The sequence below is a fragment of the Vicugna pacos genome, chromosome 16 (assembly GCF_048564905.1).
Source record: "Vicugna pacos chromosome 16, VicPac4, whole genome shotgun sequence".
Classification (NCBI taxonomy): Eukaryota; Metazoa; Chordata; class Mammalia; order Artiodactyla; family Camelidae; genus Vicugna; species Vicugna pacos.
This window is the reverse complement of record NC_133002.1, coordinates 58,413,407-58,439,639: the sequence shown is the minus strand read 5'-3', so window position 1 is coordinate 58,439,639 and position 26,233 is coordinate 58,413,407. Positions and strand designations below refer to the sequence as shown.

Genomic DNA, 26,233 nt, shown 5'->3' with positions numbered 1-26,233 from the left:
CTAATTTGTACTATTGAGAGGGAAAGACTGCCACATAATTAAACATAAGTTTATGAAGAATTATAAGATACAGGTTTAGGTAACACTAAAAACAAAAAAAGGGAAGAGAGACCTACCTAGGCAGACAGCTCTGAGCCGGCCGTAATTGCCATTAACTGTAGAGTGTGAGTACTCTGCCCACGCAGGAGTACAGATGTTGGCTGTTCGTAAGGAATTAGCAGACCCAGTTTGCTGTCTCTAAAAAGCCAGACTGCCACAGGTAAGTGTGGTTCTCTTGGATTCTTTAGTGAGCCATTTTCACAAAGAGTACAAAAAGATAAATTTCAACCTAGTCTTTAATGATGATGAATAGAACTAATGATACTGATGTAAGCCTTTGAGGTTTAATAGAGATGTTGCTGTTTGTAACGGATGAAGGTTGATTCTTCCTCACGTGTTTGAAGCTCAACATCATGCTCTACTTGATAGAGACAGGTATATTTCAGTGTTTGGACATTAGTCACCTCAGAGCACAGTGGGGCCCTTCATATTCTTGTTTTCAGAACATAGCTCTGCTAAGTAGCAGCTTATCTTCAGAACATTCACTTAATTGCAACATTAACGATGTTCACGTACTTTCTGAGGACTCACTGCTTGTAATTTCAGATTCCATATACCTGGAGGTGTTTAATAGTTCCTAGAGTTAACATATTCAGTCTTGATTCTTGAATTTTCTTCAGTGTAGGGCTTTGGCTGGGGAATTAGATTCATGATCCTCGAGTTCCGGGAACAAAAATTCTTTAGACAACCGTTGGTCAAATTTCCTCCTACGCTTTTCTGAATTCTTTCCATCCATCTTACTAGAAAGGAAGAAAATCAGACGCAGACAGTCTGTGACACCCACTAGGTATGTGGAGGGGATTATAGATTGTCTTCAAACGGCAGTTGCTACTGCAGCTGGAGAGGGGAACAGTGCCAGAAAATTGATTATTTTACTTGAGACCAAGAGTCTTTTGTTGAGTCTTCTGACAATCAGATAAAGGTTTTGATCATTTTCATGAAATAATGCAGAGATCATTTCAGCTAATTGAATATTTACTACTATAATCCTGGAGGATTAGACTTAAGTCACCCTGTAAGTGACTAAAATGTCTTTTAATATTAAAATATTGGTGGAGTTTTGCTTTCAGATGTCCAAACTAAACTTTCAGTACATATTCCTGTGGTCCATGGGAGTAAACAAACATTTAAGAAATCTTTAGAGTTACCAGATGTTAGCTGTTGCAGACTTGCAAATTCCTGGATCCCAAGAGGCTTTTGATTTGATTTTTCCTTAAATTCAAGTGAGTCACTGATTATCTCAGGAAGATCATGGAAAATTGGGCATGATTTTAAGAATTCTGACTCAAAATACATTGTTTTGCCACACTACTGTCAACTGTTTTCACAGGTAACAAATAGTGATCTTCAGACTGTTGACTACTACTTGGTAAGCAATTTCCAATTGCTGTGGATTCAAGGAAATGATCTGTATTCTCTGGAGTGTATAATTCCCTTTTTTTCTATGACTGTTGTGGCTTGAGTTGGTTCCTACCTGACAAGACATTTAGTGTGTATTGTTACCCATCCCTGATTGGATGTGTCATTGAGGATGGGAGTACCAGGAAGTGCGCGGGGTCGAAAGTCTGAATCATGGTTGAATCATCCGGCGGTGCCCCGCCAGCCCTGCTTGGCCTGCGGGTAAGCCAAACCACTAACCCCCCTTTTCCTTTGTAAAATTGACAAACCCTTAATAAAATCTTAACACAAAAAGATGTTACATGTCTTTATTACATGGTGATGTTGGGTTTCACTCTACCTTTGCAACTTTGATTTTCTTAACAGGAAGGTCACAACTATTTCCCTAAGCTTTGGAATGTGGGATAAATACATAATAATTTGTGGTTTCACCACGTCAATCTCCCACTCTTGACACGTTTCTCACGCCCTCCACGAGTCAGCCCTCGGAAGAGTGCTGGAAGAACTTTAAATGTTCCGTCTTGGAGCCTAGGCCCCAGCAGTTATCCGGGGAAAGAGGAGGAGGAAAAAGCCCAGCAGCTTTGTATCCCGGTCGCCCGCTCTTGGCGAAAGGGCTTTCAGTGAGCTCCTAGCAACGCGCCAAGCCTCAAACAGAGGCCCGACACCGACTAACGGCCGCGGCGGGGCACCCTGGAAAATGTAGTTCATCCTGGTGGCCCATGTTTCCTTGGTCTCGGCAGGTGAGCGGGCCTAGGACTACAACCCCCAGGATGCTTCGCGCCTCGCCTTACTTCCGGAGGCCGGGCGACTGAGAGATTGGCGTTCGCGAGGCTCCGTAGCTGGAGGTTGACAGAGCCGGGCTCGAGTGGAGTCTGGACCAGCGGCTGTGGCTGGGACACGGCCCAGCGGCTGCGCCTCCGAAGAGAATGGCGCGTAACCTGGGGGATTTCAGGGGCTGGGAGGATCGCAGGCTGCGCTTGGGATCGAGATAGGCTGGGCGCGGGGAGGGGGTGACGCATGGAGGGACGCGGAATCTCGGGACTGAGGGAGTGGGTGACTCCGGGAGGGCCCTTGCTAAGGGGCGGGCTCGGGATTTCAAAATGCCTGTCACGAAGTTGGCTGAGCAGATGCGATGACGCGAGGGTCCCTGTGGCAGTGTCCTTTGCAAGCCTCTCAGAAATTCCCACGGTCTGGGAGGGAGGAGATGGCAGACGCTCCTAGACTCCAAACGTGTTTGGACTTAAAAGTTCGTGAACATTGTCATTACAGAGAAGGAGAAACACAGCCATTCAGAGTGGCCCTGTACAGTAACCCCACACAAACTGCATTCTAATAACAGGACAGGACACCAGAGAAGTAAAGATCCCCTCCTCTGACTCCTTCCTTTCAAGCTGTGCCAAAGGTCAGATTTGGCAGCGTTGAGGAGGGAGAGGAAGAGTGATCATTCTGAGGAAAACCATTCTCTACTAATGGAGTGATTCGGATGTGTGTGAAGGGGAATTTTTCCACCATCAGTGAAAATGCTTTCAAGGAGTAACCAGCGTTCCCATCTGCTCTTTGTGCTGAATGCTGCCTGGAGAGTAGTCATGAGTGTTGCCTGGGGAGGTTTATTGGCCATAGTGCCAGGCACCCACCTCCTTTCTGAGATAGGTACCCGCCATTTTCTACATCTTCTTCCAGGGTGAGGGATGAGGACCACTGCACTTTTTTTGAGTGATGTCCAGGCCTCAGAAAGTTACCCAGAGCACTTTGCTTCTCATCTGAATTGCCCCGCATAAGGAATTTTTAATTGCTAGAAGTAGGTTTTGACCTCTTGAATGGGTAAAGTGAGAGAAGGCGTGACAGGTCTTGGACTCAAGCACTGTTAAAGCTACATCACTTTTAAGCAACCACTTTAATTTTCTTCATTAGGAAGGATGAGCCTGATGGACAGAATTCAAATGAGCTGGACAATGCTGTGAAGGAGCTGCAAGCAGCCCCCAGAGCCTTGAGATGGTAGGCAGAATGCAGAGTAGGTGTGTGGAAATGTCAGCCTGCCCTCACCCCTACTCCCACCTCCAAGATTTTAGCTGCATGAAGTACTTTGGGGAGCTGGGTGACCCCAAAGAAGAGTGATGGTTAGTAGCATTTATATCAAGCTTCTTATTAAGCAATAAGCAAGCATTTCTTCTTAGTCTCTCAATGTCCATTTGAAAGGATTTTTTTAAGTGTCTGTTCCTGGTATTGAGAAGTCAGGAACATGGAATAGAGGAAAATATTGCATCCTGGCTGGCTGGAAGGGTATGAATGTGGTGTCTGGAAATCTGGGGGAAAAGAAGAGACTTCTTCCCATCGGATGGCACCCACAGTGGTGTCCACTGCTTGTTAGTGGGGGCCGTTTTCATGCTCTGAATGAGCCTGTTCTCAGAAACTCTAAGAAAACCACAAAGGGCTTCTGTCTCGAAATGCCATCAGTGCTCCTTTTCCTCTGGTGACTTGGCAAAAGGCAAAACAGTTCATTCTGCATTCTCGATTTCAATACACATTTACTGTCTGATTTTGTTAATGTGATTTATTTTTCCCATTTTAGGCACCAAAAACCAAGAAGGGACTGAAAGGTGAGTGAGAGATGGAACATCACCCTTAAGCCAAAAAGAATTCCCCACCTTCAGTCCATAAATAACAGACACGTCTGTCTGAATGTTCTTGGTGTGAATCGTGCTGATTTCCCATAATCCCAAAGGCAGCTCTGGTTTTCCTAGGGAACTCCTGCTGCTGCCTCATTGGCCCTCAGAGTAATTCGGAAATAAACAAGGGATGGGACTTGGGAAAAAATCCTTCTTGTTGGGCTCTGGATCCAGAAGTATACAGTTGGGGTTAAGAGTGGTGAAGGCACTTAAGCTGGATATGAGAAGTTTAATTCACCATTCACCCCTGAATTTCCTCCATGTTCCCCCCATCAGAAGGTGTGTCTCCAAACCAGTTCTGGGGGTTTCAGCTGGAAGGGAACCAGGAAGCTATTGGTATAAAAGAAGATTGTATGTGTGCCTAGAAATCCTGGACACTTTTCCCAAAGAAGCATCTGGACTTTGTTCAGGGTCTAGAAGACTGGCTTGTTGGCCAATGTGTCACTTAGAATGTAGGTTCTCCTGAAAATCTGTGCTGTCCTTTGAGAAAGTTATTTTCAGTTTCTACACTGGGGTCTTTTAACCAGACGTTGTAACTTGTTGCCGGGAGTTAGAAAACATCTCGTGGCCAGTGAAGAGAGAGCCAAGCCTGAGTCCCAGCCTCTGAAGGCTCTGAGGTCTCAAGACATGAGGCCCTAAAAGATCATTCTTTTCTCCTGAAGTCATGGTGGCCCTTTTTCTTTTCCAGGCTCCATTGATGATGTCCTTGGTGACCTCCTGGGGGATGAGAGTAAGTGCCCCTCCCCAGAATCCCCCAACTAGGCTTTTTTTTTTTTAATTGAGATATAATACACTTTAAAATTCACTCTTTTAAAGTGTATAATTCAGAGACTTTTAGTATATTCACACAGTTGTACAACCATCACTGTAATCGAATTTCAGAACATCTTCATCACCCCACAGAGAAACTCCACACCATTAAGTCACTCCTCATTCCCCCCTCCCCCAGCCCTAGGCAACCACTTATTTAACTTTTCTTTCTCTATGGATTTGCCTATTCTGGACATTTTATAGAAAATGGGATCATACAGAATAAGGCGTTTGCATCTGGCTTCTTTCACTTTCCATGCCATTTTCAAGGTTTGTCCACACTGTAGCATTCCCCTCTTTACTCCTTTCCACAGCTGGGCAGTATTCCACTGTATGACACACCTTGTTTTTAGCCATTCATCAGTGGATGGCCATTTGAGTGGTTTCCACATTGTGGGTAGGCTGTTAGGAATAATGCTATTAGAAACATTCATTGGCAAGTTTTTTTTGTGAGCATATGTGTTCAGCTCTTTGGGTATAAATGTAGGAGCTGAATTACTTGACTGTATGGTAGGTAACTATGTTTAACTCTTTGAGGAACTGCCAAACTATTTGCCACAGCAACTGTACCATTTTACATTCCCACCAGCAGTGGAGGAGGGCTCCAGGTTCTCCACATCCTTGCCAGTACTTGTTACTTTCTGTCTCTCTGATTATAGCCATTTTAGTGGGTATCAGGTAGCATCTCAATGTGGTTTAGATGCACGTTCCCTAATGACTAATGACGTTGGCCATTTATGTCTTTGGAGAAAGGTCTTTGCCCAGTTTTTAAAGTGGGTTATTTGTCGTTTTATTGTTGAGTTGTAAGCGTTCCTCATATAATCTGGATATTAGTCCCTTGTCCTGTGTTTCTGTGTCTGCTGCGCTGAAGAGCAGGGCTTCGGGGTCATGCCAGACTCATAAGGGACAAGGCCCCGGTTCCACCTACCTGACCCAGAAGAACGCACAAGCACCAGCCCATGGACACGGCGGTGCCTTTTTCTTCTTGCATTTCTATGGGGTCGGGTAGCCTGTGGGGAGCATCTTCATTTGGCACCAGTTGGGTTGACTTCCTGCTCGGAAAGATACTGCTTCTTCCCCCGTTCAGGCTTTTAAGGGACCTGCTTACGGGGCCAGTTTCCTTCCTCCATAAAGGCCCTTCTTTCAGCAGGAAGATCTGGGAGACAGCGTGATGAGGAACTTGCTGCCCTTTTCATCTTGACTCCAGCTCTGCGTGGTCAATTGATATCTTCTGTTTTCTTTTTTCCAGCAACACCTGAGAAGCCTGTTAAACTAACTTCACGTGCCAGAGACACCTCAGCTGTCGCTCAGGCCCTCCCTCCTTCGAGGGCGAGGACAAAGTGAGCGCAGGAGCCTGGCTTAGGCATCCAAGCCCCATTCCATTCCAAATGCCCCTGCCCCTCCCCGACCTTCCCACTCACACGGGGCATCTTACAGTGTCAGCCCCTCCCTGCTCCCCGCTCAACTCCTGGCCAGTGAAGGAGCCTGGAGGAGAAAACAACTGAACTGGAGTCAAAGGTTCCGGCTTCTAGTCCTACATTGGTTGCTTACTGTGTGACCGGGGCAACTCCTGAACCTCTCTGAGCCTCAGTTTTCCTACCCTCAGAAAAAGGAGATTGGTGCCTTTCACACTGTGTTTGCTCTTCTGAGCTTTGTGAGCTCCCCGCCCTCCACCTTCTTTTTACTCCAAGCATTTCTGGTTTTCTCTCTTATCTGCTGTTTTTAAAGGGGCTCTCCTACTTTAAAAAAGTGAAAAATCATTGCACTGTGTGGTTTGTGAGGTTCCTTTTAGCAACCCTGTACTCCGTGAGTAGAGTCTACCTGGGTTCAACTCGGACTCTTTAAGCCACTTCTCCTTTGTTAGAATCACCGAGTGCCTTGGGGACTGTTTGTGGGTGGGTGCTGACTCTGCCCCTTCGCAGGTCCCTCCTGGAAGACAATGGCTTTAGCACGAGGGCAGGCCTGGCAGGAGCTGATGCTGAGGTGAGCCATGCCCCTTCTCTGCTACTCACCCTCTTACCCCCAGAAACAGTGAGAAGGAGGTTGTGGCCAAGGGGCTGCTGCTCACAGGAGGTTTAGAAGTCCCTGCGAGGCCAGTTTGTTCTTAAACAGAACAGTACCTGAGGGCTGCCCAGTGGACCCAAGGTGACATCCTTTTCCTTCCTCCCAGTGAGATGAGCTAGGGAGTTGGGCTCCTTGCACCTGCTAGAGGCTTGGGTGTTGCCCCTTCCCATAGTAAATGCCACAGCTGGTCTGGTCATGTGGACAGGAAGTAGCCTAATTTGAGTCCTGTGATGGATGTGGGCTTCCTATTGGGAAGGACAGGAAGGCTTTCTAGGTCTCCACTTCTAGGTTTGACTTCAAACAACACCCAAGCCCCAAGTAAGGGCGGGACCCTGCAGCGTATGCCCCGCTGGCCCAGCTCTGCTCCTGCCCTAACGGGAGCAAGGCAGCCAGGGCCCTGAGCTTTGTTGGGCCTTGACTAACACTCGTCCTTACTCTCTGAGGGTGGCTGTAGGTTTCAGACATCTCAGATGCAGACCCGCAGGCTCTGCTCCAGGCCATGAAGGTAAGGAGACAGCTGGCACAATGTGGGGACCTGGGAAGGTGGGGTGATGGTACTATGTACCACGCCTTCATTCTCCCTCTTTACAGTTTGCGTTTCTGAGCCCTTCCTAGTGCAAGAGTGATTTCATCCATGAGCTGCTGCCCTCCCTGTCCCTCTGGGCATATATCAGTTTTCCTGGTTTATGGAGATTACAGGCCTCTGGTGAAATGGGGCGGCGGCTTCCCGCTGAGGAATGGGGGAAGACTCCCCTGAATCTTGTTCTTAACCTTTCTCCATGTTTCTCCTCACACCCCCTGCCAAGTCCCCTTCAGTACAGCCATCCTCTCATCAGATCAAGCCCCAAGCTAATCTTTTTTTTTCCCATTTATTTATTTATTTAGTGAGGGAGGTAATTAGGTTTATTTATTTCTTGATGGAGGTACTGGGGACTGAACCCCGGACGCTGGGCATGCTAAGCAGACACTCTGCCACTGAGCCATACCCGCCCTCCTCCCAAGCTAATCTTTGCAGGGAATTTTAAAACGTAAGTTCTGAACAGCTCATGAGAGCATGATTTCACCATACTCGGGCAGCCTGGCTGGGGTCCAAGGCCTCAGGTTGCCCTTTGCTCTCCCTCCCCCTCCGTCCAGCAGCCCCCTCCTGCCTGACCTCCACCTCATGGCCCTCCTGGTCAGCCTGTGTTGCCAGGAGCCAAGGCTGAGCTCTCAACCCTGCAGGGCCCTCAAGAATTGAGACCTATTTCCTTCTTGACTCGAGAGTCAACTTCTTAAACTTGGCTCGGCTCAAAATCGCTCTTGCCCAAGGTCAGCCTGCTGGGACCTCCGGGCATGACCCTCAAGTCCTCTGACTCTGTTGACAGTGGTGACCCTGAGCCTCTCATCCAGAACCACGAGCTGAATCCTCCACCCACTGTGCCGCCGTCCTCATTCCTTGTTAAAATCACCATGCAGCCAGTCTGGACTCAGGGCTCATGGTGACCATGGGGTCCCCGACTGCCTTCCTCTCCTGGCTTGGTTGTGGTGGTTTTTAACGTCCTCACCGTGGAACCTTGACACAGAGTAGCATGCCTCTGCCTCTGGTCACAGTTTGCTTCCCCTGACCCAGGCAGGCTTAAGAATCCAGGTCAGAATTTTTCCAGACTTTGGACAAAGGGTTATCTTTTGCCTCAGGTCCCTCTCACTGCCCAGGATCCTGCTGTTTGGTTTCTACTGCAGATGTCTTCATCATTTGCTAAGCCTTTGTGCGAAGCTGCTGAGAGCAGGCTTCAGCCACCCTGTCATTCCCACGTCAGGGCAGCAGCTGCTAGTAACTGCTGGTAGGGGTACCAGTCTGAGACCGTTTGGCTTACTGGAGACTGACTGTCTGGGGCCTTTGTGGTTTGGCCCTGCCTCTGTCCTTGTTCTGTAACGCTGCTGGGGTCAGCCCCCCGCCCCTAGTCTTCATGCGTTCTGTGTGGAATTTGGGGGCAGCACCCTCACGAGGCTGCTCCGAGTGTGAGCGCATTTAGCAGCTACCAGCTGAGCAGCAGTGGGGATTCCTCCCTCCTTCCTGCTTTTCTAGGATCTGGATGAAATGGATGCCGATTTCTTAGGTCTGAAGAAGTCTAATCCAGCCTCAGACAAAAGGTCTGCCAAGGGTTCTGAGAAAGAAGAGCAGCCTAGTAATCTTAAACCTGCTGGTATGTTAACGGCCAATGAGAAAGGTAGGTGGGAGATGCTTAGACGGAAGCTCTCATTCCCGGTGGGTTTTCTCTCCCTGGGATGGAGATGAAAGGACGGGAGCTCCATGAGTACAGATGTGTGTTTGAATGTTTGTGGTGGGAGAGGGAGGCAGGCTGAGCCTCCTCCCTGCCTAAGGCTCTTCCAGTCCCGCTAAGTCCAACATGGTGGCTCTGGAGAAGCCATTGGAGTTAAATTGGAGAATGTTATGGCAGCCTGTGCATCTCCCAAGCCTATGTCCCCATTTGGAGTGACTTGTGACTAGGGGGCAGGAGGTAGCTTGCAGACCACATTTCTCTGCCAGAAGCCTCTCTGACAACTGGGGAGGTGTAGATCATCCCGGGGCTGCGTCCATGGCCGCCCCCAGGTAGAAGTGCTCACCATCCCAGTGGTCCCAGTCATGGTGTGGCAGAACATAGGCCAGGAGAGACACAGGCCTGTGACCTTGCCCTCTCTTGGCTCCCTGCAGGAGACACCATTCCCACCAAGAAGCTACCTCCCTCTCCCACCAGCTTTGGGCATCACAGGAAGTTCTCCTTCGAAGGTACCACAGGCCCTGCAGTCGTGCTTCTGGAACACTTTGGTTCTGAGAGTAGAGTAGCCTGGGCAATGCTTACCTGCTTGCCCGAGGCCAAGTCACTGTGTTAATCAGATGAGGAGCAGACGGCCGGTGCACCGATTTTGCTCTTCATGAATTCAGGGAGGGACCAGTTTTGTTCTCCTGGCTGGGATATTTGGGACACTTATTTACAAGGACTTTGACACCAGGTGTCAAACTGAAGATTTTATAACATGTGGGGAGAGTTTCCTTTCCCTTCGAGAATGCATGGAAGTTTGACTTCTCTTCTGATGCCTTGGGAATGTTTCCAGAAGGCTCGGGCAGACAGCAGAGCCTGGGCCAGTCACGCTGGAACGCAGGCCCCGCAGGCTCAGGGCCGCTCTCCCCGCTTCCTGTCTCCTGGCCGAGCCTGGTCTGTGTCCGAGCCCCCCTAACCCAGGCCCCCGCCCAAGACACCCTTGCAGCTAGTTTATGTATCAGAGCAGCTAGAAGTCTCTGGTTGAGTGAGAACACACCCAGCATGGTGCTTGTTTTCCTGAACAAAGTGTGCCATCTTACCTTTGCTTTTCCCTTCTGGCTTTGAGACTTGGAAGACCCGTTGGCAGGACTTCTCTCTGATGACGAGGAAGGAATCGCCAAGAAGCCACCAGGGATGGAGAGCAAAACAGCTTTGGAAAAGAGCGCAGCCCCAGTCAGAGATCAAGGTAGGGGGGTGGGCTTACCTGTCCTGAATCAGAGGCAGCTGACTCGCCCAACTTTCTGGTGCAGAACCAAAGACCCCACCAGGCAGAGACTACAGGTCTGAGATCCTGGACCAAGAGATTACCAGTCTCCAGGAACGGGATGGGGGATGCGTGAGCCCTGGCGTGGGGCCGGGGAAGTGAGGTCCTGCAGGCAGACCAGACACTGTGATGCCTGCTGTTCCACGCAAAGGTCAGGGTTGCAGGGAAGCGCCCCCCTCAACCAATTTAAACATCACAGCTAAGGGCAAGAAGGCTGCAGGCCTTATGCCCTGTGTTCTGTCTCTTAGGTCCCTCTCTGCCTCTAACTCCTGGGGACACCCCAGTCCGAAAGAAAGAGCTGCTCTTTGACGATGAGGATGACATCATAGCCACCCTGGGGTTTGGAGACCACCCCAGAGCAGAGAGGAGGCCAACGGGAGAGTAAGGGGCCTTATGAGCAGAGAGTCCCTGGCCAGGCTGCTGCTTCAGGCCCAGGGAGAGGGAGAAGCTGGAGGGTGGGCACAGCGTGGGCCCCCCAGGAGCCCTTGTACTCACAGGTCCCTGCCCCGTGTCCCATCCTGCAGGGCAGCACCCCTCCCCGCTCGCTCCAAGCTGGATGAGCTGCTGGGTCGGGGAACTGCCGCCAAACTCCTGGTCTGCCCGGGCAGCGGGGAGCGCAGGGAGTTCAAGCTGGACAAGAAGTACCAGAGGCCACAGGGTGAGGACGCCTGTGGGGCAGGGAACCCCAGAGCAGGTTTTTACAACAATCCATAATAGATAAGCTTTACATCATGACACACATTATTCTTCCCGTTTATAACTGAGACAGAAGCATCAGGAAATAATAATTACCTTGCTCAGTACTCTTGTTTTTTATTGATACACTGTTTGACTTATAAATATATTGGTCACAACTCATTAGTTTCTCAACTTGCTAATAGGCAGCAGCTCAGTTTGAAAAACACTGCCCTGGACCAGTGTTTCTTTGTTCAGAGCGTCGGCCCACTGGCCGTCTGTTGAGAATCATTCCTGTGACACAGGCAGCTCACCAGGCCTCACCTGCAGGATGCCTGGTGCAGGGCTCCCCGTGCACTTTTAACAGCTCCTCGGTGAGAATCGCGCGTTGGCAGACGCCCAGCCCCTCACCCCGCTCCCCCCACAGCAGCCTCCCGGTCCACTCGTCTTAACCTGTCAAGCTGCCAGTTCAGCCTTTTTTAAACAAAGAATTCTACAGCCGCAAAAGAAAGGTTGACGCCCCCTGCTCTAGATCACAGGTGCCTTAATTCACAGACAAAGAAGACACCTGGGATGACGAGGACTTCACCTTCAGAGCCTATCAGCCCACCGTGGGCCCCGAGGGCCGGCAGTCCCGCCGGCAGTCGGTCAGGTAAGCAGGGCCTGCAAAGAGCTTGGCCTCGGAGACTGGCTGCCTGTTGGGAACGTGGACCCGGCCCCGCCCCATCCCACTGCCAGTCTTGTTTGCGGGGCATGAGGCTCTGCGGGTGCTACAGGAGGAGGGGGTTGCCCAGTGCCCACCAGTCCAGGCCCAGTGGTCAAGACGGCCCCCAGCAGGAGCCAGCCCCAGGTTCTGCTCCCAGGGTCCTCAGAAGGAAAAGGAGACAGGGAACCCAACCCCACCAGAAGCCCCTGAAAGCCTTAGACTTCTCCCTGAGGCACATCTGCCCGCTGTGGGGGAAGAAGACTGTGACTGTGAACCTTGGGCAGCGGCTCCTCAAACTGCTCCAGGGCACACTGCCCTGGGATCTGCCGTGACCTCCTGACGGCAGTCTTGGCCCAGTTTGCAACGGAATGTTAACAGATAGAATTTTCTGAGTTTGAGGTATTTTCTCCCAGTAAGTATTTTAAGTTTTGTATTTTGAAATAATTTCGAATTGGCAGAAGAGTTGTGAGAAGGGTACAAAGAACTCGCTCCCCCTTCACCCAGGCTCAGCAGGGTTAACATTACTTCGCAGTAGCTTCATCAGCCTCTCTTTCTATCTGAATAACCCTGTGTACACGTCAACTTTTTTCCCCAATCACAGTATATTCTTAAACCTTGGAACTTGCTGCACATGGCCAGTAGTAGCACATAGAGGCAATGGCCAGATCGTGGAATGACTGTTGATGGAAAACCTAAAACCACCTGATCCAACAGATTTTTCTCTGGACATGTGGGCCCATGGTTGTACTTTGGTCCCATTTGCTGCGAATGGAGTTGTCCCTGGTTCACGTGGCAGAATCCACAATGTCTGTTTCACAGTGTTCTACAGATAGCACTCACCCACTGTGGCTCTGGCTGCGCAGGGCCGCTGGGCATCACGACTCCTTAGTGTGGGCCCCATTGTCACCCACTCCCAGCAGCAGAGGGAAAGGCTGGGACAGGCTGCTTGCCCTACCTTAGACTCCCTCTTCTCTGTCTTGAAGTAGGTTCTTAGAAGGCGGCACAGACCCCAAGGGAGAACCGGGCTCTAGACAGAGCAGCCCAGCGGCGTCCAGCCCCATCCAGCCCAGGAGGGGAGGCGCCGATTGGCTGGGCCTCAAGGACGACATCTCAGACCTACTCCCTCCCTCCCCAACCAGGGAGGCTCAGAGGGGACCCCCTCCTGTGAGTCAGCTTTCTGCCCCAGGCTGCCACTCAGGCCCGGCCAGGCTGCCTTCCTTCTCGGGGGCAAAGCCACCAACCGAGGGTGCAGGTTCCCCTGCCAAAGCCAGTCAGGCTTCCCAGCCAGGACCATCTGAGGAAAAGGAGGAGGAGGACTGGCTGAGCCATGCCCTGTCTCGGAAGAAGTCCCAAGGTCTGGCCAGAGAGGAGCGCACTGCGGCCCCTAAGGGCCAGAACTCCGTGGGGGCAGTGGGCCAGCCACCTTCTGGCAGGTAGGGGCTCGGGCTGCCGTCTCTGGTGGAGGGAGGGCCTTGCCATCTTAGTGCCTCCATCGGGAGCACCCACAGTGCACTGTGGGGCACAGTGCCGCCTCCTACCAGTGCTTCCCCTCTCTTGGGGGCTGGGGTGAGCATCTGGCTCCCCGCCTTTGCCCGGGTGAAAACATAAGGGAGCTGGGGGCTGTCAACACTCATGCCCTGACTGCTGTGGGGATAGGTGCCGACCTGATCAGGCAGGAGACCCAGGTACCCTTATGGCAAATACACAGCCATCCCGGTGCCTCTGAGCAGGGGCTCTGCCCACAGCACCCCCGGGCTGACAGAATACCAGTGTCCGATTGGTCTGCTGGCCTGAGCTGAAGCAGGTGACTCATCAGCTGGGATTCACTTGTGCTCTTCCGGGGTGTTAGAGGAAACAATGGCTGAGAGGCGACTCCTGGGGGAGGCCACAGAATTGGGGGCAGGACAGGGGCCTGGTAAGGCCGGGACTGTCCAGAGGAAACCTCAGGATGCTGTGCAGCCAGAGCAAAGGGGAGGTGAGGTGGACAGTTGTGTGACGGGCCAGAAACGTCACCCACCCCTGGGGTTGCTGTGAATGAGGAGGGCGGTTTTGACCTGAACCTGAAACCAACGGGAAAGCTTCCTCGCTGCTGACCCCGAGAGCCCAGAGGAAGGGGTAGCCACAGAGGGAGAAGGGAGGAGCTGGTCGGGCTCCGGGCACAGCGGGAGAGTGAGCCGAGCTGCAGCCTAAAGCCAAGCGAAGCTGCGGGGACCAGAGCATGGCCCAGCATTGGTGCCCAGGACAGGTCCACTGTCGCTCCTCAGACTGTCTTCAGATGGTCGCCCCAGTGAGCACTGGGGCGAGGACAGGTTACTGAACACCAGGGGCTCAGACTTGGGAGAATTTCCAAGACGGGCTGGTGGGAACAGGAGAAAGGCTGAGGGAGGCGCGGAGAGTCTTGGCCACAAGGCTGCACACGTGGGCTTTGTCTGGCCAGACCTGGACCTCCTGCCACCTTCACGCTCACGTTTCCTTTCTCAGCCTGCCTGCTGCCAGCCCGCAAGGGCTCAAGCCAGCGGCTGCCGCAGGGCCCTCAGAAACGGGAGCACCAAAGCCGCCTGCCAGGACTGCCACCTCAGGGTATGTCGCCGCGGGGCTGAGGGTGGGTGGGGCGTGGCAGGGCAGCTTGGGCCCTTTTCCCCACAACAACAGGTGGTGGCTGTGCAGGGCTCTGACATGGTCAGTGTGCTGTGTGGTGTCAGGCCCACTGAGTAAGGGACCTGAAGCTGGGTCCCCGTCTCCTCTTCCCAACTGAGACCCCACTCTTAGTGAAGTGATCACCTCCAGGCCTTTCCAGGCAGTGACTCAAACCTGGTGTTTTCCTTTCCTGCCCTGCCACCCTCCCCTTTTCCCTGTGTCCTGTACAGGAGGCTGTTGACCTTGCCACCTCCATCCCTGTGTCCTCAGGTCCCGTGTAACTAGGAACCAGGCCACCTTGGCCCTCCATGCAGGTGACTCAAAGAGGGGAACAGCCCCTGGAGACCACTCCGGCACCGGTTCGTGTTCCGCTTTGTTTGGCGGGTTTAACTTGGGGTAAAGGAGAAGCACTAACAGCTTGCCTTCAGGGCCCCCAGAAGGCGAGTGAAGCTGGGCACTCCTGAGCGCACACACAGACCGCATTTCTGCACTTCCTACTCATCTCTGTGCCGTTGATCTTTCAGAGCCTGCGATTTGTTTCCTGAACTCCCAGGAACCCCCAGAGCTTTCTGTGCCTGTCCAGGTAGGGAGGGGAACAAACAAGGGTAGGTTTCAGCCCGTGGGGCAATTCTTGTGTGCTCAGAAGCAACACCCGCCAAACCTGACCAAGGCCAGGAGGAATGTGCCCTTCTCTCAGCCAGCAGCCCGGCCTCCTCTCCAGCGCTTCCTTGCACTCCCAGGTGGAGTCAGGTGCTGATGTGCCAGCACCAGGAGGGAATGGAGGTGGCACCCAGGCGGGGGCAGCCAGAAATGTGCCAGTCAGAAAGCAGGGCTGCAGGCGTCCTGATGTTCCATCTAGAAAGCTGTCTCCATCCTTGCCATCCTCCCACTGTACTCCCTCTGTCTCCCAGGGTGGCAGGCCCCCGGGCCTGGGGAGGCCTAGCCCCACAGGAGCAGCTCACTGGGAACCCAGACGTGCCTCTGAGGTGGTAGATGGAGGCCGGTCTGCAGGAAGCAGGGCAGCTCTCAACATTTGGACTCAGGCCTGACGGAAAGGGCCAGTGTCACAACCTCTTGTCATAGCTGGGGCCCCAGTGTTCATCCAGGAATCTAGGATCCCTGCTGGGAAGGAAGTTGTTCTGAGGAAGGAAGGGAGACTCATTTTCCCTAACCAGACCTGAGAGGGAAGGGCAGTGACCCTATGACTATTCCAAGGCCTCATCCTTGGCCTCTTGGTGTCACATCCTTGTCCCCATCTACAGCTACAGATCAGGCACAGGCCCAAGAGGTCCAGAGGAGTGAGGGCCAGAGGTAGGTGAGCTCAGCTGAGTCCCCGTCCCATTCCTGAGCAAGAACATCCCTTCCCATCTCCTCCAGTCCCTGCTCCCGGAGTCCCTGGCCCAGAGCCTGCTGCCAGGCACACAATACCAGATGCAGCTCCTGGCTGCACAGGCACAGCTTCAGGGCGGCACCGCCGAGCTCCAGGCTGACCTTCTGCAGAATCAGGCCCGGCTGGCAGAGCTGGAGGCCCAGGTGAGGGGCAGAGGGGCAGCTGGCTTGGGGTTTGGGCAGGGAACCAGCATTGCCATGGGACAGTGTCACTGTGAGGGTGGGTGGCTTCCCCAGGTGGTCTGAGAGATCCCACCTCCCCTCCCTCCCTCCACGCTGCCCCTCCTGCATCTCCCAGGTGCGGAAGCTGGAGCTGGAGCGGGCCCAGCACAAGCTGCTGCTGGAGAGTTTGCAGCAGCGGCACCAGGCCGACCTGGAGCTCATCGAGAGTGCTCACAGGTACCCCTGCTCTTCCTGCCTGGGCTCGCAGCCGTCCCCGGCAGATGCGCTGGGAGAAGCCCTTCGGGTGTCTGCCCTCACCTTCTGAGGCCCATGATTGGGTGTTCTGTTGGCAGAAGCCGTGTCAAAGTGCTAGAAGCATCATACCAGCAACGGGAAGAGAGGCTGCGGAGAGAGAACGAGGAGCTGTCCACCCAGTACCTGTCGCGCTGCCAGGAAGCCGAGCAGGCCCGCGCCGAGCTCACTGCCCAGCACCAGCGGCGCTTAGCTGCTGCCACGCAGGAGAAGGACCAGGAGATGGAGCGGCTCCGGGAACTGCAGCGGTGAGGGCAGGCAAGGCCCAGGGATGGGAGGGCAGGGGGAGCTGGCTTCAAGGGTGGCCAGAGGAAGCTGATGGCCATGAGACACCAAGCTGTGGCTCAGCAGCCTTTGAACCAAAGCTTGACCTCACTGACGCATCGCCCCTCCTGAGTAGGGACCCACCACTCCTACAGAGGTGGGGAGGGCGGACTCGCAGGGCCCAAGGGGTCATTGGGTGCTCGGGAAGGGCCTGGCAGCAGCAGGCAACCCACGTGCTAACTCAGCACAGGTTAATCCACTCGCCAGCCAGACTTCTTAAGTCCAGTGACTAGATCGGCCCTGGAAAAGGTTTGCACTGCTGTGCCTGGCATGTTGATCTGCTTGCCCTTCTATATGGGGGCAGCGTGGGCCTTTTCACCCTACTCAGGTTAGCCAGACAATTAAGGGTTGTTGGCACACCTGGCCTTTCCTCCATGTCAAGTGTCCTTTGCTGAACAACAAGGACTCTCCCCCAGGGTGTGGATTGGGCATTGAGGCACCGAGACAGATAAGGCAGAGGAGCCAGGGAAACTGAGGCAGTGCCCAGAGGAGAGGGAGGAGAGGTCCATGGAACACTGACCACCCAGAGGCACGCCCCTGCCACGCAGAGCTGCCCGTGGTATTCTCTACACCACCTCCCCACCGTCCCCTCAGGGCCTCCATCCTGGAGATGCGCAAGGACCATGAGGAGCAGCTGCAGCGGCTGAAACTGCTAAAGGACCGGGAGATTGACGCCGTCACCAGTGCCACCTCCCACACGCGGTAGGCGTGCCCTCCTCGCCCCCTTCACCCCAAGGGGCGGTGCTGGGGTCCCCAGGCCCGCGTGACCCGAGCCTTCCCCAGGTCCCTGAATGGCATCATTGAGCAGATGGAGAAGTTCTCCAGCAGCCTGCACGAGCTGTCCTCCCGCGTGGAGGCCTCACACCTCAGCACCACCCAGGAGTGGGAGCTGGGGATCCGGCAGCGGGACGAGCAGCTCCGAGGTACTGCAGGATCTACGTGTCCCTCCCTCCGCTCCCCCCCTCCCCCGACTCCCCGTGGGAAGGTGGGCGGGCACTGAGTACCCCGTGGGCCGCCCCCAGTGCTGCAGGAAAGGCTGGGCCGGCAGCAGCGGGACATGGAGGAAGAGCGAAACCGGCTCCAGGAGGTCATCGGGAAGATGGAGGCGCGCCTGAGTGAGCAGAGCCGGCTGCTGGAGCAGGTGGGCTCCGTCCTCCTGCCCAGGGCCTGTCTCCCCCAGGCAAGGGCAGCTGCGCTCTGACCTCACCTTCTCGGCCCTAGGACTTCCTCTGGGGTGTCTCCCCTGCTCCGTCTGACCTCTACCAGGGCTCCCACCTCCCCACGTCCAGAGGTGCCCTGGGTCTGCCCTGTCCAGCCCCTCCCTGCCTACCCGCTGCACCTCCCTCTCTCCTGCCCCCCACTCAAATCCTTCACATCAGCTGCTGCCTACGACATTGGGAGAAATACTCCTGTCTTCTGAGCTGTAACAGATAACATTTTTAAATTCCCTACATATCTTCCATATATAAGAACAAGCTTTATTCTTTAAAAAATAATGCCTTTCACCTAGATTATCCAACTAAGTCAAGTCAGACGAAGAAAGACAAATGTATCACTTATATGTGGAATCTAACAAAATAGCACAAATAAACTTATTTATTAAACAGCCATAGACTCACAAATAAAACAAACTTATGGTTACTAAAGGAGACAGCAGGGGCAGGAGGGGATAAATTAGGAGTATGGGATTAACAGATATACCCTACCATATGTGAAATAGATAAATAGCAAGCATTCACTGTAGAGCACAGGGAACTGTATTCAATATCTTGCAATAACCTATAATGGAAAATAATCTAAAGAAATATATATATATATAACCAAATCACTTTGCTGTACACCTGAAATTAACACCATACTGCAAATCAACTTATTTCAATTAAAAACAAAAGCTTGTTCATGCTTGCTTCAGCAGCACGTATATTAAAATTGGAACGATACAGAGATTAGCATGGCCCTGCGCAAGGGTGACATGCGAATCTGTGAAGTGTTCACTATTTAATAAGTGTGCTAAAACAATTGTACTCCAACTGACCTCTACTTTGTGCTGAACAAAAAAGCAATTCCTGATAGAATTGGTCCAATAAATATTTGATGAATTCAGCCAGGGTGCCACTGATGGCATGGCATGTATCCTGCAGACCTATCAATATGTAGACATATATCCTGTTTTTTTTTTTAATCATGTTTTTTTATATTGTGAACCATATTTATTCAGCCCTTCATTTGGTGCTTTACTAAGCGCCCGCCTTGGGCCAGGCTTGTGTGTGCCCCGCATCCCCTGGCATATGGTGTCAGGCCCACCCTGGCTGGTGCTTTTACCTGTTGGATAACAGGAGACAGGAAGGCAATGCCATAGTTGGTGATTCAGGGAACAGAGGTATTGCTGTTCTTCGGACCTTCGGAGCCACCTGAGGCTTCTCCAGCAGTGGTTCCTGAGCTGTTAGTCGCACAGTTAATCCCAGCAGCTGGGCCCTGGTCTGCACCACTCAGGAAAGGAGGTGTCTGTGGTATGCTCTGGGGGAAGCCGGGATGGGGGCAGTTTGCACAGCTCCCCAGGGAACATTCAGGCCTGACTGGGGGCAGGCAGAGCATGGAAGGGGCAAGAGCTCTCATCTCTGACTTGGCCCACAGGAACGCTGGCGGGTGAGTGCGGAGCAAGCCAAGGCAGAGTCCGCGCAGCGCACTCTAGAGGAGCAGAGGAAGGTCATGGTCCAGCAGATCACCATGGAGCGGGAGGAGCTGGAGAGAGCCAAGGTGAATCCAGGCGCACCGTGTTCAGCTGCCTCCCTGCCATTACGCCCAAGGATGCTCACTCTGTGCCCTTGCGCCCTGGTCCCAGAGTGCCTTGCTGGAGGAGCAGCAGTCCGTCATGCACAAGTGTGGGGAGGAGCGGCGGCGCCTGGCGGCCGAGTGGGCCGAGTTCTTTGCACAGCAGAAGTTGAGTAAGGAGCGGGCAGAGCGAGAGGCAGAGCGGGCGCTGAAGGTGGACACCCAGCGGGAGGGCACCCTCATCAGCCTGGCCAAGGTAGGGCCCAGAGCCTCCTGGGCAGCCCTGCCCCTTCTCCCTGCCCCCACTGTCTGCTCCTCCCATCAGGAGCATCAGCTTAGCAAAGAGCGTAGTGAAAACAAGAGATTAAAACAATAGTCATCGCATCATAGTCAGCTTCCTCTTATCATCCTAGGTGCTCTGTGCACATTGTCTCATTTAATCCTCATCACGTTTCCATGACTTAGATATTCTAGAAATGAGGCAACTGGGGTTCAGAGAAGTTGAGCCCAGGGCAAAGGGGCTACACAGAGGCTTGGCCCCCGGTCTCTCTGCCCATCATCAGACCCCACCTCCTCCCAGGGTCAGGGTGGAGCAGAGCCACAGCAATGAGGCAGGAGGCTGGGGCTGGTCCTCGGAACCCTGAGCAAAGCCCAGTTCAACTCTTGGGAGGAGAAGGGAGCAAGGCTTTACCATCTCCAGGAGCAGGCAGAGCTGAAGATCAGGGCAAGTGAGCTCCGGGCCAAGGAGGATCAGCTGGTGGCCGAGAGGGAGGCTCTGGAGCGGGAGCGGCAGGAGCTGCGGCTGGAGAAGGAGAGGGTCAGTGCCGCCGCCCAGCGCATCAGGCTGCGCGCTGAGGAGGTGGAGAGCATGAGCCAGGTACCCAGCAGCGCAGCTCCCAGGCGTGGCTGGGGTGCGGGCAGTGCGCTGACCCCAGCCAGCCCAGCTGACCCAGGAGGCCTCCCCGCAGGTGGCCTCAGAGAAGTACGAGGAGGGGCAGCGGGCACTGCGTGAGGCCCGGCAGGTGCAGTCAGAGCAGCAGGCCCGGCTGCAGCTGGTGCAGCAGCAGCAGGAGCGGCTCCGGCAGCAAGAGCAGCACATGAATCAGGCAAGGCTCCTCCCCGCCCCCACCCCACCCTGGCAGCCCCTCTTCCTTGGCCGCTGTTCTCACAGCCGTGTTCTCTCTGTGGGGACGGGGACAGGAGCATCTGAGCCTGGCCCAGCAGCGGCTGCAGCTGGATCATGTCCGACAGGACCTGCTCTCTGGCCCTGTGGCGCTGCTCTCCAGGGCCCAGGGCCTGGCACCCTCTGGCCTAAGTGGTAAGTGGCTCTGGAAGGACAGACCATCGGATCAGCTGGCCCACTGGACCAGGCAGTGCCTGGAACATCCAGCCCATGCTCCTGGCCTGCTCAAGTTAGGGGCCGGCTGGGTTTTAAAGTCATCTTAGTTACTTCTTTTCCTACATAAGTGGTGCATGTTAATTATAGAAAAATAAGTCATAAATAGAAGAAGGAAAACTATTTTTTTAAATATTACCCTCAAGCTCCTAGACTTGACTTGCCCTTGCTATGTGCCTTCCTTGCCTCCTGGCACAGTGCTGGGCATATGCTGGGGGCTTAAGACACAATGGATTCTTGGGGGAAAATAAAATAAAATAAAAATAAGACAAAAATAATAAAATATTACCCTCAACTCCACTCTCAAGAGATAACCACTTTAAACATTTTGGTGCATAACATTCTAGACTGTTCTGTATATATTTTTTAAAACAAAATTGGGATTGCGTCATATGTTGTTTCATAACTTGATTTTTTTTTCATTCAGGAATATACAGATGGACCATATTTTCATGTCAGTAATTAAAGATTTAACTTAATTCTTAATCAGCATAATTTTCCATTATGAGGTTGTTCCATATTTTTACTGGTTTCCTACTGAGGGATTTTTTTTGTCACTAAGATAAACAGCACCTCAGTGGAAATCTTTGTACATACATCTCTGCACCTTTGCCCAATTATGTCCTTTGAATAAATCCCTAGAATTGAACTTACCAGGTGAGATCCCATGAGCATTTTCAAAGGCTTTTTAGAGTTGGATGTGCCAGCAAGATTGGCCTGGCTGCACCCGCCTGCAGTGATGAGAAGGCCCCGGGGAACAGGCTGTGGCCATCTTGGTCTCCCACTAACACTTTGGTCCCTGACTTCCTCCTCGGCCTTTTCAGCTGTCGTGGCTCCTGCTCCCACCACGCCTCGGTGCAGCCAGCCTCTGGCTGGCCTGGGCCCCTCACACCTCCACGCCAAGCTGGTGCTACTGAAACACACAGCTGCGCAGGTGAGCCTCTCAGCACATAGGCCGCCCTTGCCCCGGCCCACCCACCCCTGGAGACTCAGGGCTCCTGGTGTTCACACTGGTGACAGGCAGCTCTCGCGGAGGCAGGAGGGAGCCCACCCCCTGGAGGGGAATAGAGCATCTCTGAGGCCTGTCCTCTGTGTCACTTAGGGAGCATGTCCTATGTGCCAGGCTCTGTGCTGTAAGTTTATGTACCTTGTAAGCGCTTGCCCTCCCACAGCACTCCAAGGCAGGTAATGTTATTTTCTGCAGTTTCCAGACAGGCTTAGAGGGATGAGTCACGTACTAACAAGTGGTCCCACCAGGAGTGAGAGCTGGTGTCTCCCTACACTGCACGTGCTCCTGCCCTGCCCCACCCGATTCCCAGAGCCAGACAGAACTGGGACATAAGCGGAGGGGAGGGGGGCTCCCAGAGAGAGGGCTGCTCGCCTAGCACCCAGGGACCCCCTCACCCACAATGCCACAACCCAGTGCCCCTGTCCACAGAAGCGGGTACAGGAAGCAGCCAGAGGGCGACTGCTCAGTAGCTCTGCCTTTCAGGACCATGACTTCTTGGAGAATGAACAGTTCTTCCTGGAGACCCTGAAGAAAGCCTCCGACAACATGGCATCCCATTCAGCCTGAAGGGCCCACCGCCGCCTCAGCAGAGGCCTCGGACCCTGGAACTCTCCCACCGCCCACTGGCTGCCAGCCCTGAGGAGGGATCCCCAGGAAAGCTTGCGATGCCCGGGGCCTGATTACAGCTCTCCCTGTGGATGGGGTGCAGGCGCCTTCTTCCTGAGCGCTCCACCCCGTGGGTAAGGCCCTGTGCCTCTCGGACTCCAGGGGCAGCAGCTTCTGGGGAGACGTGATACTGAGGGCATCCCAGCCCCACGACACTGTCAGCCCCAGCTCTGGTTCTCCTGCCCCGCACGCTCCCAGCTACGGTCCCGGGGTCTGACGGGCTCTGTGGGCCCCTCAGTTCCTCAGTCTGTGGGTGGTTCGGGGATCTTTTCCCCTGGGCCTCTTCTGAGGCAGGGGGTCTTCTGGAACCCCTTTCCACAAGGAATCTCCCACCCTTCCTGCCTGAGAGGCCAGCAGAGAGAGCACGGGGTCTTCTCCCTAATGGGGACAGAAGAGTCAGGCCACCCATTTGAAAGGGCCTTCCAGCCTCCTGGCCAAGGGGGTGGGCAGCCATGCAGGGGCAGAGAGGGCTCTGGGCCCGGCCAGCTGTTACCTCCCAGTCTGCTGCGCTCTTGGGCCTCAGCCAGCCAGCCCTGCCTGTTATCAGGCCAGCTCCCACAAAGTCCCCGCCTCGTTCCTGGCTGGTGGAGCAACAGACTAGCTCACACAGACACTGGCCTCATGGCTTCTTGGAATACGCTCCCCAGAGGCAGGAGAGGGGGCTGTGGGTGATGGTGGGGTATGGGGAAGGACAGAAGGCTTCTCTCTGTGCTGTTCGCTTGTCACAAAACCACATCCGGGTGGGAATGAAGATGATGGCAGCGCCAGACCGCTGCCTGGGAGGAGACAGCACCCTGGAATGGGAGGGGCTGCTGCCCTGGGTCAGAGTTTGGGGGGGCTCTGCCCTTCTCCACGTGTGGGCAGTGGGCCAAGGCCAGCCGGAAGGGCACCAGGAAAGGGGTGGAGAGTTGGTGGTTGTCCCCTGCAAACCCAAGGACTCAACTAACAAAATCACAACTAATCTAGAGTGGCTTCTCTCACCTTCCATCAGAGGAAACCGTCCAGGGGCGCAGGAAGGTGAGGAGGGCCATGCCAGGTCGGGTGTGGTGGGCACAGGTGTATCTGCTCTTTCAGAAAAGCTTCCAGAGGGATCTTTTTTGTTACAGCCTTCATCTTGGACCCACTAAATAGCTATATTATTTTTTCTTTGTTTGATGAGGGGAAGGTAATTAGGTTTATTTATTTATTTAAATTTGGAAGAGGTACTGGGGATTGAACCCAAGACCTCATTCACCTAAGCATGCACTCTACCACTTGGAACTATACCCTCCCCACTAAATAGCTACATTCTTAATGGCTGGATTCTTAAAATGTGCCACCACTCATCCGAGTTTGAACCTATCTCTTAGAACTGTTTGTAGTGCTGTTATTTGCTATAAAACTGGGCGCGGCTGGGACCCTGCAGCCCTACACCCTACCTGCCTGCTGGCTGGACCACAAGCAGGAGAAGGATATGAAGGGGCGTCACAGATAAAGGGACTGAGATTCAAAATAATCTGCCCCAGGTGGCACAGCCAATAGCAGAACCTGGGGTTGAGTTTTGCTTGGGCAGATTCCAAAGCCCTAGGCGCTCAGCCACGTCACTCTGCTGCCTCCTCCTAGAACGGCGCACCGCACACAGCACTTCTGTGCAGTGGAGGATCCCAGGCTCCTTGGGTGGTGCCCACACCCAGGAGGGACACATCGGTGTCCCATTAGAAGCCTGATTAAAGCTTGGAATTCAGTCCTTTGAATGAATTCCCACCCATGTAAAGAGCTAGAGGGGTCTGAGGATGGGAGTAGCTGGTGTTTACAGTCACCTGACGGATTTGTGGATTAGGGGAGGGTGCAGGGAGACCCACAGGAAATGAGCTTAAAATTAAGGAGCAAGTTGTTACGGCTCTGTACACCTTGTTAAAGAGTTTGAACTTTTATTTTCAGGGCAGTAGGTATTCACTGAAGGGTTTTAGTCAGAGTGGAACCAAATTTGCGTTTTAGAAAAGCCGCTGTGGCCAAGGGGGGAGGACAGACTGGAAGGGCAAGAGTGGGGACAGGGAAGCCGGCAGGAGTCTGTCTGCCATGGTGTAGGGGAGACAGGACAGCATTCTACCCAGCATGGCAGTCAGGAACCCAGTGCCTGACCTGCAGGGTCAGGAAGGAGGGTGTATGTAGGAGGACCCCCAGGTCTCTGGCTTGGGCAACTGGGAGGTGTCCTACTTGGATGACACTAGTGCCCATGAAACAGCCAAGTAGAGATATTCCACGGGTACTTGGTCCTGACGACACTAAACCCAGTGCCTGTCACTGCTCTGGATCACCGTCCCTGGTGTGAAGGTGTGGTAGGTGGCTTACTCATCCCCTTTCACTAACCCTTTCTCCTTAAGGAGAGGCTGGGTCTTACTGGCCTTAATGTATAGTAGGTGTGCAGTGATGGTGAGTTGGGTTGTCTGGCTGCTCTTTATGAAAACCAAATTCAAGATGTGGCCACTTCCTGCTGGATGGAGACCCTTCACACCATTTCAGTGTGAATGTGAGGGTAAAGCTTCTGCTAGTACCAGAGCAATTGAGTGAGTCATCAGCCCTGGTTGGGACATCAGGGAAGGCTTCCTGGAGGAAGCACTTAACGAGGTCCAAGAGGTAGCCAGGCAACAGGGAGAAAGATAAGGAGTGGAAGGCAGAAGTGACAGCATATGCAAAGGTCCTGTGCCAGGGGGAGACAAGTGCTGACTAAGTGAAAAATGTGAGACCAAGTCCCTGTAAAACCCTGTTCCCTTACAGGGTTTATAATTAGTCTCTCTAACCAAAACGTTATTCCCTGTCTTGTCCTCTCTGACCTCAATCCTGTGCTAACTGAACACTAATCAATCAATCAGAGTCAGATGACTAAAACTGCTGTTGTTTATAACATCGTTAATGTACTAAAATTGCTATTATAGATATCCTCAACACACAAACTCAGGTTGTTTCTCTAGAGTAAGATGAGCTAACATATCCCTGAGCCTGGCCAGAGAGTCGTATGTAAACCAGAAATATCCCGATTCCCAAAACTGCAATTAAGAAATGTTACAAGATAACCCCAGCTTCTTTGTTTTTCCCCTTAAAAAAACAAAAGAAAACCCTAACTCAAAGACCAAGCTGGGGTGGAGCTGAGACTTGTCTTCCATGCCCTTGCTTGGTGCTCTGCAATAAATCTACTTTGCTGCAAACCCACCATCAGAATTCGGCTTTCTACACCACGGGCACAAGAGCCCTTTGCTGGGATACATGGAAGTTTGAGTTCCAGGACAGAGGCGAGAGCGGAAGAGGGTCCAGATCACCTGGGGTACCAAATTTTATCTTGTTAGCGCAACACAGTTCTGAAAGGGTTTAGGCACAGACACGGTTTTAACCAGGTCACTTCTGCTGCAGTGTGGATAACAGTAAACTGGAGGTGATCAACAGCTAACACATATACCACCGAAAATGCTTTATATATGTTAATTCATTAAGTCCTTCTAACAACCCTATGAGGTAAGCACCATCACTGCCTGCATTTTTTTTCCAAATAAAACGGCAAGACAGACAAGAAGGTCGCAATCTGGAATCTGAACCCAAGCAGGGGGACT

General features: G+C 53.2%; 1 protein-coding gene and 1 pseudogene across 11 annotated transcripts; both read left to right on the top strand.

The window, feature by feature from the left end:
* Positions 1 to 2,155: 2,155 nt before the first annotated feature.
* FBF1 (Fas binding factor 1) lies at positions 2,156 to 25,838 on the top strand. 11 transcript variants are annotated; one of them, XM_072939596.1, is made up of 31 exons: positions 2,306 to 2,426; positions 2,767 to 2,899; positions 3,409 to 3,492; positions 4,067 to 4,094; positions 4,852 to 4,893; positions 6,223 to 6,313; positions 6,896 to 6,956; positions 7,492 to 7,542; positions 9,103 to 9,244; positions 9,730 to 9,804; positions 10,404 to 10,523; positions 10,850 to 10,982; positions 11,126 to 11,259; positions 11,832 to 11,928; positions 12,966 to 13,415; positions 14,464 to 14,562; positions 14,890 to 14,978; positions 15,144 to 15,202; positions 15,997 to 16,152; positions 16,307 to 16,407; positions 16,524 to 16,730; positions 17,401 to 17,508; positions 17,590 to 17,729; positions 17,829 to 17,947; positions 19,441 to 19,563; positions 19,649 to 19,834; positions 20,279 to 20,455; positions 20,547 to 20,684; positions 20,779 to 20,896; positions 21,799 to 21,908; positions 22,467 to 25,838. In XM_072939596.1, exons 3-31 carry the CDS (start codon positions 3,490 to 3,492, stop codon positions 22,548 to 22,550), a joined length of 3,441 nt encoding a protein of 1,146 aa, XP_072795697.1. In that variant the 5' UTR covers positions 2,306 to 2,426; positions 2,767 to 2,899; positions 3,409 to 3,489; the 3' UTR covers positions 22,551 to 25,838. The 11 variants fall into 11 exon arrangements, with proteins under 11 accessions (XP_072795699.1, XP_072795701.1, XP_072795695.1 ...); XM_072939598.1 differs by lacking the exons at positions 2,306 to 2,426; positions 2,767 to 2,899 and adding an exon at positions 2,156 to 2,237; XM_072939600.1 differs by lacking the exon at positions 2,767 to 2,899 and having other exon boundaries at positions 2,292 to 2,426; positions 12,969 to 13,415.
* On the top strand, positions 18,710 to 18,808 carry LOC116283762 (U6 spliceosomal RNA; annotated as a pseudogene).
* Positions 25,839 to 26,233: the final 395 nt, after the last annotated feature.

What these genes read in the sequence shown, in the direction of transcription:
- FBF1 (XM_072939598.1), top strand. An exon ending in CGGCTCCGGGAACTGCAGCG is followed by an intron (nt 16,731 to 17,400) that starts GTGAGGGCAGGC and finishes CCGTCCCCTCAG; the next exon opens with GGCCTCCATCCTGGAGATGC. An exon ending in AGGTGGAGAGCATGAGCCAG is followed by an intron (nt 20,456 to 20,546) that starts GTACCCAGCAGC and finishes GCCTCCCCGCAG; the next exon opens with GTGGCCTCAGAGAAGTACGA.